This window comes from Carcharhinus amblyrhynchos, unplaced genomic scaffold (genome assembly GCF_965287045.1).
Source record: "Carcharhinus amblyrhynchos unplaced genomic scaffold, sCarAmb.v2.hapA scaffold_771, whole genome shotgun sequence".
Lineage (NCBI taxonomy): Eukaryota > Metazoa > Chordata > Chondrichthyes > Carcharhiniformes > Carcharhinidae > Carcharhinus > Carcharhinus amblyrhynchos.
This window is the reverse complement of record NW_027650511.1, coordinates 42,764-57,500: the sequence shown is the minus strand read 5'-3', so window position 1 is coordinate 57,500 and position 14,737 is coordinate 42,764. Positions and strand designations below refer to the sequence as shown.

Below are 14,737 nucleotides of genomic sequence, written 5' to 3'. Positions count from 1 at the left end.
CATGTTGCGCCTATCTTACCTTCGAGCCTTGCCTATGTGTGGGCAAATCCACGGCAGATGCAGTTTAATTCGGATAAACGTGAGGTTACTTACTTTGGAAGCAAAAACGAGGGGGCAGATTACTCCCTGAAGGGCTGTAAACTGGGAGAGGGGGATGTGTGTAGAGGGATCTGGGTGCTCCAGTCACTGAGGGTAAGCGTGCAGGTACAGCGGGCGGTAAACCTCTTATAAGAGGTTTATAAGATTATGAAGGGGATAGATAGAGTAAACGGTGGTAAGCTTTTTCCGCTATTAGAAATGGACAGAACGAGGGGTCACGGGCTCAGGGTGAGGGGGGCTAGGTATAGGACAAATATTAGAGGGCAGTTTTTCACGCAAAGGGTAGTGGGGGTATGGAATGCACTGCCGAGTAAGGTGGTGGAAGCAGGCACACTAGGGTTGTTTAAGAGTCACTTAGACAGCCACATGAGCGGGCTACATATAGGGGGATATAGCAGGCCTTACTAAACATTGTAGGCTTGGGATTACGTTTTTGCCTCAGGGATGTTACAGTCTTTGCCTGTTTAATAATGAATTTTTTTGTCTCCACAGGCATTTAAGTCCAGCAAGGGGCATGCAGGCGGCAGGTTGTAGTGGGCTGCTCTTGGACGTTGCTTCGGGAGTTGCCTATTGCTTCTTGTCGTTAGTGTGCTTAAATTGGACCATCTCGAGGGCAACATGACAGCTCAGAGACTATCTCTGTTGCTGTGCGGACACATGGATTTGGGCCTGTGTCTGTGGGAGTTTGCATGTTCTCCCCGTGGTTGCGTGGGTTTCCTCCGGGTACTCCGGTTTCCTCCCACATCCCAAAGATGTGCTTTTAGGCTGATGGATTGGGTAACAAATTGTCCCTAAATTGGACCTCCCTGATCCTCGCACATCAGGCGTAGACTAAAATCATGAATAGGTCACTGAGACAGTGGGACGGCGGCGCGGGCTCGTTGGGCCGAAGGGCCTGTTTCCCGTGCTGTGTTGTTCTTTGTTTGTTAAAGAGGCAAATGGTGTGTTGGCCTTCATAGCGAGAGGTTTCGAGACCAGGAGCAGGGATGTGTTGTAATTGTACAGGGGAGGCCACACCTAGAGTATCGTGAGCAGTTTTGGTCTCCTGTTCTGATGAAGGGTGTTCTTGGTCTGGAGGGAGTGCAGCGAAGGTTTACCAGGCTGATTCCCCGGGGACTGATGGACGAGGAGAGATTGACGAGGTTGGGATTACTTTCACTAGAGTTCAGATGAATGAGGGAGGGAATCTCATAGAGATTTATAAAATTGTAACAGGACTAGACAGGGTAGATGCAGGGAGGATGTTCCCGATGGTTGGGGGAGTCCAGAACCAGAGGGGATCACAGGCTGAGGATTGGGGGTAGACCATTTAGGACGGAGGTGAGGAGACATTTCTTCTCCCGGTGGAATTCATTCCCACGGGAAGTAGTTGATGCCGAAACATTGAATGTATTCCAGAGGCGGCTGGATATAGCACTTGGGGCGAACGTGATCAAAGGGGGAAAGCAGGATTAGGCTGTTGAGTTGGACAATCAGCCATGATGGCGATGAATGGGGGAGCAGGCTCGAAGGGCAGAATGGCCTCATTCTGCTCCTATCTTTCTATGAGGAGAACCAATCTATCTGTCTCTCCCTCTCTGTCTCCCACACACAGGATCCAGGGTGAGGTATCTAATTGGATACAATATTGGCTTCTTGACAGAAGCCAGAGGGTGGTTGTAGAGAGTTGTTTCTCAAACTGGAGGCCTGTGACCAGCCTCAGGGATCAGTGCTGGGCCCACTGTTATTTGTCATTTATATTAATGATTTGGATGAGAGTATAGGGGGCATGGTTAGTAAGTTTGCAAATGACACCAAGATTAGTGGCAGAGTGGACAGTGAAGAAAGTTATCTCCAATTGCAAAGGGATCTTGATCAATTGGGCCAGTGGGCTGACGAATGGCAGATACAGTTTAATTTAGATAAATGCAAGGTGATGCATTTTGGTCAACTGAACCAGGGCAGGACTTACTCAGTTAATGGTAGGGCATTGGGGAGAGTTCCAGAACAGAGATCTAGGGGTAAACATTCATAGCTCCTTGAAAGTGGAGTCACAGCTGGACAGAGTGGTGAAGAAGGCATTCTGGATACTTGGTTTCATTGGTCAGAACATTGAATACAGGAGTTGGGACGTCTTGTTGAAGTTGTACAAGACATTGGTAAGGCCACACTTGGAATACTGTGTACAGTTCTGGTCACCCTATTATAGAAAGGATATTATTAAACTAGAAAGAGTGCAGAAGAGATTTACTAGGATGCTTCTGGGACTTGATGGATTGAGTTATAAGGAGAGGCTGAATAGACTGGGACTTTTTTCTCTGGAGTGTAGAGGGGTGATCTTATAGAGGTCTGTAAATCTATCTGATCTTCATTATTTTATAGATCTCTATAAGATCACCCCTCTACACTCCAGAGAAAAAAGTCCCAGTCTATCCAGCCTCTCCTTATAACTCAAACCATCAAGTCCCGGTAGCATCCTAGTAAATCTTTCCTGCACTCTTTCTAGTTTAATAATATCCTTTCTATAATAGGGTGACCAGAACTGTACACGGTATTCCAAGTGTGGCCTTACCAATGTCTTGTACAACTTCAACAAGACGTCCCAACTCCTGTATTCAATGTTCTGACCGATGAAACCAAGCATGCCGAATGTCTTCTTCACCACTCTGTCCACCTGTGACTCCACTTTCAAGGAGCTATGAACCTGTACCCCTAGATCCCTTTGTTCTGTAACTCTCCCCAACGCCCTACCATTAACTGAGTAAGTCCTGCCCTGGTTCAGTTGACCAAAATGCATCACCTCGCATTTATCTAAATTAAACTGTATCTGCCATTCGTCAGCCCACTGGCCCAATTGATCAAGATCCCTTTGCAATTGGAGATAACTTTCTTCACTGTCCACTCTGCCACCGAACTTGGTGTCATCTGCAAACTTACTAACCGTGCCCCCTATACTCTCATCCAAATCATTAATATAAATGACAAATAACAGTGGGCTCAGCACTGATCCCTGAGGCACACCGCTGGTCACAGGCCTCCAGTTTGAAATTATTGCCAAAAAAAACAGAAATAGTTAGGGTCTAGGCTAACTTTATACCTTGGAATATCTGATCGGTGGTGTAGAACGGGAGTTATTGTGCTTACCTCAGCCCGGGTCCTCCTGGAGAGAGCCCGGAGCCAATCACCAATCATCGAGAGGATGGCAGCAAAGTAGGCGAGGCCCAGGAGGATCCAGAACCACACGAGAGGTTTATACCAGACCTTGTAAACCCGGTTCGAATCCCCGCCTGGGACGAGAGGGAAAGTTCCAGGAGTTAGCCATTATCAGGAAGTCAACGGGGTCCCAGGTTGGAACAAAAAAGGAGAAATTGGAGGCCATTCGGCCCTCCCAGTCTCAGGCCCACTCCAGGACTCAGTGAGATCTGATGATGTCCACCAGGGCTGGACTTGTCTCATCCTCCAGAGTGGCTAAGACCATCCAGTCCAGCTGGTGAAAGTTCTGCTAATTCTTTTGTTACAATTAAACTGTATTGTTAAATAAATTTGGCTTTGATAAAAGCTCCCTCATGGGTCATTAAAATCATACCTGGAGTTTAACTCCTTAAGCTCATACATGGGGCAGCTAGACCACAACCTCAACTGGGACCCAACCATATAAATATTGTGGCTACCGGAGCAGTAAGAAGCCTCACAACACCAGGTTAAAATCCAACAAGTTTATTTGGTAGCAAACGTCACTAGCTTTCGGAGCGCTGCCCCTTCATCAGGTGAGAGGGGAGCAGTGAAGGGGGACTGACCAATCACAATCCTGGAACTCCCTCCCTAACAGCACTATGGATGTACCTACATCACATGGGGACTGACTGATGCCCAATCACAATCCTGGAACTCCCTCCCTAACAGCACTATGGATGTACCTACACCACACACGGGGGACTGACTGATGTCCAATCACAATCCTGGAACTGTGAGACTTGGTTTCCCGGGGGGAGTGGGGGAGAATGTGGGACTCGGTCCCACGGGGGGAGTGGGGGGAGAATGTGGGACTCGCTCCCACGGGGGGAGTGGGGGGAGAATGTGGGACTCGGTCCCACGGGGGGAGTGGGGGGATAATGTGGGACTTGCTCCAATTGGAATCACTCTTTCTGAAATACCCTGCCTAACCTCAGCGCCACTCGGGGCTGGATGGAACTGGAGTGAATCCTGGGATGTCCCCGCAGAAGATTATCGACTTCAGGAAGTGCAAAGGAGAACATGCCCCTGTCTACATCAACGGGGATGGAGTAGAAAGGATCGAGAGCTTCAGGTTTTTAGGTGTCCAGATCACCAACAACCTGTCCTGGTCCCCCCCATGCCGACACTATAGTTAAGAAAGCCCCACCAACGCCTCTACTTTCTCAGGAGACTAAGGAAATTTGGCATGTCCGCTACGACTCTCACCAACTTTTACAGATGCCCCATAGAAAGCATCCTTTCTGGTTGGATCACAGCTTGGTCTGGGCTCCTGCTCTGCCCAAGACCACAAGGAACTACAAAAGGGTGGTGAACGTAGCCCAATCCATCACACAAACCAGCCTCCCATCCATTGACTCCGTCTACACTTCCCGCTGCCTCAGGGAAAAGCAGCCGGCATAATCAAGGACCCCCCCCCACACACACCCCGGACATTCTCTCTTCCACCTTCTTCCGTTGGGAAAAAGATACAAAAGTCTGAGGTCCCGTACCGACCGACTCAAGAACAGCTTCTTCCCTGCTGCTGTCAGACTTTTGAATGGACCTACCTCGCATTAAGTTGATCTTTCTCTACACCCTCGCTGTGACTGTAACACTACATTCTGCACCCTCTCCTTTCCTTCTCTATGAACAGTATGCTTTACCTGTATAGCGCGCAAGAAACAATACTTTTCACTGTATCCCAATATATATGACAATAATAAATCAAATATTAAGTTGATCTTTCTCTACACCCTCGCTGTGACTGTAACACTACATTCTGCACCCTCTCCTTTCCTTCTCTATGAACAGTATGCTTTGTATAGTGCGTAAGATGCAATACTTTTCACTGTATCCCAATACATGACAATAATAAATCAAATCAAATATTAAGTTGATCTTTCTCTACACCCTCGCTGTGACTGTAACACTACATTCTGCACTCCTGCCTTTCCTTCTCTATGAACAGTATGCTTTACCTGTATAGTGTGCAAGAAACAATACTTTTCACTCTATCCCGATAATAAATCAAATCAATCCAGCCAGGGACAGCCGCACACAAGCCCCTCCACCCAGAGAGCAAGGCTGCAGCCTCCAGTTCTAGGCCTCAACTAGGCCTCCGAGCCTCTCCGACTGAGCCTCGGCCTACCCGCACCCCCCCCCCACCGCCGCCGCCCCCTCAGTGACCCACCTGCCACGTAGTCACCAAAGCCGATGGTCGTCAGGGTGATGACCACAAAGTAGACGGAGTCGAGGAGGGGCCAGTCCTCAATCCATCGGAATACCAGCACCGGGCAAAAGACAAACATCAGGCAGCCAATCAGGATGAAGAGGACGGTGGAGAGGACGCGGATCACCGTGGGGTTCACCTTCCACCTCTGGAAAAGGCGGAGACCGAGTCAGAACGGACGGGAAGGCTGCCCAGAGCTCCCCGTATCCATCGCAAGAAATCCCAGCCTGCTAGGCCCACCCACCCTAATCGAGGGGAGGACAGAATTCTCGGTTGTGGGGGGGGGGGGGGGGGGGGGGGCGGGTGGGGGTATATTGGGCGGGGGGGGGGGGGGGGTTGGAGATATTTGTGACATGTTCCCAGACATCCCTCCGCCTCCCATCTCAACCAACCCACCAACCCCCCCCCCCCAACAACTTAATTAAAGGAACTCGCTTCTACACGGAGTTGGGGGGAGAATGTGGGACTCGCTCCCACGGGGGGGAGAATGTGGGACTCCCTCCCACGGGGGGAGTGGGGGAGGTGAACAGTGTTGATACATCGAAGAGGGGGAGCTGGATAAACACATGTGGGGGAGAGCAATAGAAGGGTTGATGAGGGTAGGGCAGCGGATGTTGTGTATATGGACTTCATGACAAGGTCCCTCATGGCAGACAGGTGCAGGAGGTGAAGTCGCATGGGATCAGAGCTGGCAAGGTGGATACAAAACTGGCTCGATCAAAGAAGTCAGAGGGTAGCAGTGGAAAGGTACATTTCTAAATGGAGGGCTTTGGCAAGTGGTATTCTTCAGGAATCAGTGCTGGGACCTTTGCTGTTTGTAATATATATAAATGATGGAGGGAAACGTAACTGCATTGATTAGTAAGTTTGCAGACGACACAAAGATTGGTATTGCGAATAGCGATGAGGACCATCAGAGGATACAGCAGAATATAGATCAGTTAGAGACTTAGGCGGAGAGATGGCAGATGTAGTTTAATCTGGACAAATGTGAGGTAATGCATTTTGGAAGGTCGAATACAGATAGGAAATATACAGTAAATGGCAGAACCCTCAAGAGTATTGATAGGCAGAGGGATCTGGGCGTACAGGTACACAGGTCACTGAAAGCAGCAATGCAGGTGGAGAAGGTAGTCAAGAAGGCATACAGCATGCTTGCCTTCATTGGCCGGGGTATCAAGTTTAAAAATTGGCAAGTCATGTTGCAGCTTTATAGAACCCCAGGCCGCGCTTGGAATATAGTGTTCAATTCTGGTCGCCACACTACCAGAAGGATGTGGAGGCTTTGGAGAGGGTACAGAAAAGATTTACCAGGATGTTGCCCCTGGTATGGAGGGTATTAGCTATCAGGAGAGGTTGGAGAAACTTGGTTTGTTCTCACTGGAGGTTGAGGGGAGGGAGACCTGATAGAAATCTACAAGATTATGAGCGGCAGAGCGGATCGTCAGAAGCTTTATCCCCCAGGGTGGAAGAGTCAATTACGCGGGGGGGCACAGGTTTAAGGTGCGAGGGGCAAGGTTTAAAGGAGATGTACGAGGCCAGTGTTTTACACAGAGGGTGGTGGGTGCCTGGAACTCGCTGCCAGGGGAGGGAGTGGAAGCGGATATGGAGTGAGTTGTAAGGGGCGTCCGGACAAATCCATGAATAGGATGGGAATAGAGGGATATGGTCCCCGGAAGGGTAGGGGGTTTTAGTTCAGTGGGGCAGCATGGTCAGTGCAGGAGGGGCCAAAGGGCCTGTTCCTGTGCTGGAATGTTCCTTGATACGGGGATAGGGGGGAGATGGAAAGGTTGGGAAGAGGCTCCTCGGAAACAGGAACAGCAGCAGATGGGCCGAATGGCTGGCTCCTCTTGTTTTCTCCGGAACGCTCACCAGGAAAATCTCCTCCACTTTTCCGATCAGCTGCCCCAGGGCCGATCCCAGCTGGTCACCCACTCCCGCCAGGAGGAATCCAAACATCGGGATTCCCACCAAGGCGTAGATGATGCAGAAAATCTTCCCACCTTCCGTCTTGGGTGAGATATTCCCGAATCCTGGAAGGGGGTAAGAGAGCAGGATTAGCCCCGGGTGGAGAACGCGCCAACATGGGAGCCACCTTCCAGGGAACACAGGCGGGGAATAATCCCGGGAAATAGTCAGGAAAAGGACGGGAGAGTGGGATTAGACTGGGTGGGATATTAAAGGTTGCGGGGAGTGAAAGGGAGAGTGGGATTAGACTGGGTGGGATATTAAAGGGTGCGGGGAGTGAGGGGGAGAGTGGGATTAGACTGGGTGGGATATTAAAGGGTGCGGGGAGTGAGGGGGAGAGTGGGATTAGACTGGGTGGGATATTAAAGGGTGCGGGGAGTGAGGGGGGGAGAGTGGGATTAGACTGGGTGGGATATTAAAGGGTGCGGGGAGTGAGGGGGAGAGTGGGATTAGACTGGGTGGGATATTAAAGGGTGCGGGGAGTGAGGGGGAGAGTGGGATTAGACTGGGTGGGATATTAAAGGGTGCGGGGAGTGAGGGGGGAGAGTGGGATTAGACTGGGTGGGATATTAAAGGGTGCGGGGAGTGAGGGGGGGAGAGTGGGATTAGACTGGGTGGGATATTAAAGGGTGTGGGGAGTGAGGGGGGGAGAGTGGGATTAGACTGGGTGGGATATTAAAGGGTGTGGGGAGTGAGGGGGAGAGTGGGATTAGACTGGGTGGGATATTAAAGGGTGTGGGGAGTGAGGGGGGAGAGTGGGATTAGACTGGGTGGGATATTAAAGGGTGCGGGGAGTGAGGGGGGAGAGTGGGATTAGACTGGGTGGGATATTAAAGGGTGCGGGGAGTGAGGGGGAGAGAGTGGGATTAGACTGGGTGGGATATTAAAGGGTGTGGGGAGTGAGGGGGGAGAGTGGGATTAGACAGGGTGGGATATTAAAGGGTGTGGGGAGTGAGGGGGGGAGAGTGGGATTAGACTGGGTGGGATATTAAAGGGTGCGGGGAGTGAGGGGGAGAGTGGGATTAGACTGGGTGGGATATTAAAGGGTGCGGGGAGTGAGGGGGAGAGTGGGATTAGACTGGGTGGGATATTAAAGGGTGCGGGGAGTGAGGGGGAGAGTGGGATTAGACTGGGTGGGATATTAAAGGGTGCGGGGAGTGAGGGGGGGAGAGTGGGATTAGACTGGGTGGGATATTAAAGGGTGCGGGGAGTGAGGGAGGTAGAGATGTGAGGGGGAATGAGGGGATGTGGAGGCAGAATGAGGGGGGAATGAGTAGGGTAGAGGTTTGCAGAGTGAGGACAGGGCAGAGTGAGTGGGGGTCAGAGAGTGGGGGCAAACAGGAGGAGGCAGAGTGAGGGGGACAGAGGAAGGTGAATGAGGAGGGCACAATGAGGGGGCGTAGAGTAAGGGGGTCAGAATGAGGGAATGAGGGGTGCAGGGCGAGGGGGACAGAATGAGGGGAATGAGGGGGTGCAGGACGAGGGGGACAGAATGAGGTGAATGAGGGGGTGCAGGACGAGGGGGACAGAATGAGGTGAATGAGGGGGTGCAGGACGAGGGGGACAGAATGAGGTGAATGAGGGGGTGCAGGGCGAGGGGGGCAGAATGAGGGGTGCAGGGCGAGGGGAATGAGGGGTGCAGGGTGAGGGGGATGAGGTGGTGCAGAGCGAGGGGGATGAGGGGTGCAGGGCGAGGGGAATGAGGGGGTAAAGGGCGAGGGGAATGAGGGGGTGCAGGGTGAGGGGGATGAGGGGGTGCAGGGTGAGGGGAATGAGGGGGTACAGGGTGAGGGGGATGAGGGGGTGCAGGGCGAGGGGGATGAGGGGGTGCAGGGTGAGGGGGATGAGGGGGTACAGGGTGAGGGGGATGAGGGGGTGCAGGGCGAGGGGGATGAGGGGGTGCAGGGCGAGGGGGATGAGGGGGTGCAGGGCGAGGGGGATGAGGGGGTGCAGGGTGAGGGGGATGAGGGGTACAGGGCGAGGGGGATGAGGGGGTGCAGGGTGAGGGGGATGAGGGGTACAGGGCGAGGGGGATGAGGGGGTGCAGAGCGAGGGGGATGAGGGGGTACAGGGTGAGGGGGATGAGGGGGTGCAGGGCGAGGGGCTCTGTACCGATAGTTGTGATCACTGTCCCAGCGAAGAAGAAGGAAGTCCCGAGGTCCCACTTGGTGCTGATATTTTCCGAGTTTCCGAGGGGATCGACCCCCGTCTCCATCACCAAGATCGCCTCCTGAGGGACAGAGATCACTGAGTGAGGGACAGAGAGACAGCCCCTACAGAGAGACCCTCCCTCCCTCCCTCACTGCGAGACAGAGACCCTCACTACCCCTCACTGTGAGGGAGAGACCCTCACTACCCCTCACTGTGAGACACAGACCCTCACTGCGAGGGAGAGACCCTCACTACCCCTCACTGTGGGATACAGACCCTCACTACCCCTCACTGCGAGGGAGAGACCCTCACTACCCCTCACTGCGAGGGAGAGACCCTCACTCCCTCCCTCACTGCGAGACAGAGACCCTCACTACCCCTCACTGCGAGGGAGAGACCCTCACTACCCCTCACTGTGAGACACAGACCCTCACTGCGAGGGAGAGACCCTCACTACCCCTCACTGTGGGATACAGACCCTCACTACCCCTCACTGCGAGGGAGAGACCCTCACTACCCCTCACTGCGAGGGAGAGACCCTCACTCCCTCCCTCACTGCGAGGGAGAGACCCTCACTACCCCTCACTGCGAGGGAGAGACTCTCACTCCCTCCCTCACTGCGAGACAGAGAACCTCACTCCCCCTCACTATCTCTCAGTCTGTCTCCCTCTCTGTCTCTCTCCTCCCTCTCTCTCTACGCCTGCTATTCTCCCAAAACAAATCTACATTCCAATGTGCCAGAAATGGGAATAAATCCTGTTAGATCTTTTTCATGGGACTTCCGGATTCAATCTCCAACACACAGAGCATCTTAGAGTGCCCTAGCTGGATTCGCTCTGGAAATCAGTGAGCGGAACCTATTCCTGCCAAAATGCCGGCAGCAGAGCTCTGAGAGCACCACTGCACATGCGCAGACCTGTCAACACCAAGGTCCCTGCACTGCTGGCCTTCTGATCACTGGTCCCTCCTGCGACTCTCCCCCATCGCCGTCCTTGCAGGATTCCCCTGACAAGCCCCAATCTCCCCTCCCTTGGCGCTGCCCGGTGCCCAGTTTGCCCCTCTGGCAGTGTCAGGGTGCCAGGCTGGCACTGCTCAAATAGGGCACCTCTTCCCTATTTCATCCCCAACCTCCTGCAGGGGGGGGGAGGTCTCAGTGGCCTCTGATTCCTCCAGGGGAGAGCGGGGGGAGGGCTGTTAGTGTAAACCCAGCTGGAGTGAACCAGGTGTCGGAGGGGGGGAGACGCTAGCGGGCCTGGAGAATGCCTTCCTGGGCCGGATAACCATGTTGAAATGCTCCAGTCCCTGGCGCAGAGTTGATTACGATCGAAGAAAGTGCCCGGGAGACTCGCGATCGGCTTTACCCTGATCGTGAACCTCGCTACAGGCCTCAGTCGGGGTTTCCCAGCCTGCTGGAAAATCACAGCCGGTATCTCCTCCTCTCTCTCACTCCTTCCAGACGCCCTGTCTCCTTCTCTCCTTCCTCCGACCTCTCATTCCCTCCCTCCTCCACCCAGCCGCTCTCTCTCCCTTTCCTCAGGCTGTGACCCCCTGGAATCAGCCTGGTAAACCTTCGTGTGCTCCCTCAGGAGCAAGAACACCCTCCCTCAGAACAGGAGACCAAAACTGCTCACGATACTCTAGGTGTGGCCTCCCCTGTATAATTACAACACATCCCTGCTCCTGTACTCGAAACCTCTCGCTATGAAGGCCAACGTACCATTTCTTTACCGCCTGCTGTACCTGCACGCTTACCTTCAGCGACTGGAGCACCCAGATCCCTCTACACACATCCCCCTCTCCCAGTTTACAGCCATTCAGGGAGTAATCTGCCCCCTTGCTTTTGCTTCCAAAGTGAATAACCTCACGTATATCCAGCAAAAAACCTGCATTTGTTACTCTGATGTTTTGGTCACTGCAACAAATATTGCCATTTGTGTACTCTGTGTGCCTGCATTTTAGAACATAGAACATTACAGCGCAGTACAGGCCCTTCGGCCCTCGATGTTGCGCCGACCAGTGGAACCAATCTAATGACCCTCTAACCTAAACTATTCCAATGTTACCCATATGCCTACCCACTGACCATTTGAACGCCCTTAAAGTTGGCGAGTCCACAACTGCTGCAGGCAGGGCATTCCACACCCTCTGAGTAAAGAACCTACCTCTGACATCCGTCCTATAATTACCACCCCTTAATTTAAAGCTATGTCCCCTCGGGTTAGCCATCACCATCTGAGGAAAAAGGCTCTCACTGTCCACCCTATCTAATCCTCTGATCATCTTGTATGCCTCAATCAGGTCACCTCGTAACCTTCTTCTCTCCAATGAAAATAACCTCAAGTCCCTCAGCCTTTCCTCATAAGACCTTCCCACCATACCAGGCAACATCCTGGTAAACCTCCTCTGCACCCTTTCCAATGCCTCCACATCTTTCTTATAATGCGGTGACCAGAACTGTACGCAATACTCCAAGTGCGGCCGCACCAGAGTTTTGTACAGTTGTAACATGACCTCACGGCTCCGAAACTCAATCCCTCTACCAATAAAAGCTAACACACCGTACACCTTCTTAACAACCTTATCAACCTGGGTGCCAACTTTCAGGGAGCTTTGCACATGTACCCCGAGATCTCTCTGCTCGTCAACACTACTAAGAGTCCTTCCATTAGCCCTATATTCTGTACTCCTGTTACTCTTACCAAAGTGAACCACCTCACACTTTTCCGTATTAAACTCCATCTGCCACCTCTCGGCCCAGCTCTGCAGCTTATCTCTGTCCCTCTGCAGACTGTAACATCCATCCTCACCGTCTACAACTCCTCCGACTTTGGTGTCGTCAGCAAATTTACTAACCCATCCTTCTACACCCTCATCTAGGTCATTGATAATCTAGGTTATTTCATCTCGGCACTGAGCCCAAACCCCAGCTCTTGAAAAAGGTCCTGTTGTTCTCCCTCTGGTATTTTATATCCTCACAGAATTCACAACACACTGGGCGCGATTTTACCAGTTTGGTTCTCAACACTGGATGGACGTGAAACTGGGGGTGTTTCAGATCCCCAGGCTTTTAGACCCATTCTCCGGAGCCCCCATACGCATGCTGCCCGAAAAAAAAATATCGGCGCGTCCGAACCGCGCTGTAGAGGCCTGAGGGCGGCGCTATTACGCGCCCGAAATCCTGCAGCACCCATCGGCAACCGCAACCGCACACGCGCAGAGATAGGATAACACTCCCCTGCCAGCTCCCTCCCGGGCTGGAGAATGTCTCCCCCGCACCCACACAGACATTGCTCCACACCCCTCCCTCCACAACATTATTGGCCCCCCCACCTTATTCCCCCACCAACCAGAACAATTGTGGCCCCCGTTTCCTCTCCCCCCTCCCCTGCCGATCTCAAACAGAGTGACAAAGGATACCCCTTCCCCTTCATCGATCTCAGACAGAGTGACAGCGGACCCCCCCTCTCCACCCCCGATCTCAGACAGAGCGGGGCTGACCACCCCCCCCGCTCCCCCTGCCACTCCCCACCCCACCCATCTTGAGCAAAGAGCCCTGAGACTCTTTCACGTATCCCCTCGCTAACCCAGAGCGCCCAAATCGGGCCTTTTGTGGGACGTGTCTGTTTCTTGGTCAAACGGAGTGGGAAAGGGATAAGGTTCGGGGGGGGGGGGGGCGTGCGCGGGGCCCCGTTAAATCAATTTAAACGCTTGCAAATCCCAGTGGCGGCCATTTTCGGGCCTTGGTAGAAGTGGGGAAGCCTGGCCGATCCCACCACTCGCCTCAGGCCTGACTACGCTCGCCCGACAACAGGCCCCAGGCGATGGTCCACTCTGTGGCGCCCTCTCTCAATCTCCCGACGCCCCCCCTCACCCCCCCACCCCCCTCACAGGCCTCACCTCCATCAGTTGGTGTAGCCGCTCGGAATCCACACAGGGGTTGTCTCTCAGGAAGCTCCGCCAGGCCTGGGAGATGGAGGCCTGCTGGGACCTCTCGAAGGGCTGCTCCAGGAGCTGGAAGAGCATCCCCCCCACCACCAGGTAGGCGAGGACCACCAGCAACACGGCCAGAACCGTCTTCTTCTTCATGGCGCCTCAGCGTCGCGCCCTCCCGGCCTGAGGGAAGGTCACCACCTCCCCCCCCGCCCCCCCCCCAGCTGGAGGCTGGACCGACCTCTGACCCCCGATGGTCTCGCTGAGGGAGAGAGAACGGTTTTCCAATTATGAATGGCTCCCGAAATCCCGATCGAGCCCATCCCCCCCCCCACTCCCATCGCCCTCCCCAAGGCCTCTCCATAAGGTCACTCCTACCAGGTTGGGCCTAGTTTGGCCAACTCCTACCAGGTTGGGCCTTCACTCTTTGGCCAACTCTCTTGTCAAACCCTTCGCAACACCCCCCCCCCCCCCTATGTTTGGGATAGGGAGACCGGAACTGTGCACGGTGCTCCCAGTGTGGGTCTAACCGAGGGATACGGAGACTGGAACTGTGCACGGTGCTCCCAGTGTGGGTCTAACCGAGGGATAGGGAGACTGGAACTGTGCACGGTGCTCCCAGTGTGGGTCTAACCGAGGGATACGGAGACTGGAACTGTGCACGGTGCTCCCAGTGTGGGTCTAACCGAGAGATATGGAGACCGGAACTGTGCACGGTGCTCCCAGTGTGGGTCTAACCGAGGGATACAGAGACTGGAACTGTGCACGGTGCTCCCAGTGTGGGTCTAACCGAGGGGATAGGGAGACTGGAACTGTGCACGGTGTTCCCAGTGTGGGTCTAACCGAGGGATACGGAGACTGGAACTGTGCACGGTGCTCCCAGTGTGGGTCTAACCGAGGGATACGGAGACTGGAACTGTGCACGGTGCTCCCAGTGTGGGTCTAACCGAGGGATATGGAGACTGGAACTGTGCACGGTGCTCCCAGTGTGGGTCTGACTGAGGGATACGGAGACTGGAACTGTGCACGGTGCTCCCAGTGTGGGTCTAACCGAGGGGATACGGAGACCGGAACTGTGCACGGTGCTCCCAGTGTGGGTCTAACCGAGGGATACAGAGACTGGAACTGTGCACGGTGCTCCCAGTGTGGGTCTAACCGAGGGATACA

At 53.7% G+C, this 14,737-nt stretch overlaps 1 protein-coding gene across 1 annotated transcript in view; it reads right to left on the bottom strand.

Annotated features, from left to right (window-relative positions):
• The window catches only part of LOC145340091 (potassium channel subfamily K member 10-like), a gene marked incomplete at its 3' end in the record, with an annotated part of 28,583 nt that extends 14,857 nt beyond the window's left edge, over positions 1-13,726 (bottom strand). Inside the window, exons 1-5 of the mRNA XM_080184518.1 lie at positions 13,538-13,726; positions 9,602-9,719; positions 7,394-7,554; positions 5,483-5,669; positions 3,223-3,365 (exon numbers count right to left, since the gene is read on the bottom strand). Coding sequence (XP_080040644.1) covers positions 3,223-3,365; positions 5,483-5,669; positions 7,394-7,554; positions 9,602-9,719; positions 13,538-13,726 — 798 coding nt within the window. The remainder of the gene's footprint in view (positions 1-3,222; positions 3,366-5,482; positions 5,670-7,393; positions 7,555-9,601; positions 9,720-13,537) is intronic.
• Positions 13,727-14,737: the final 1,011 nt, after the last annotated feature.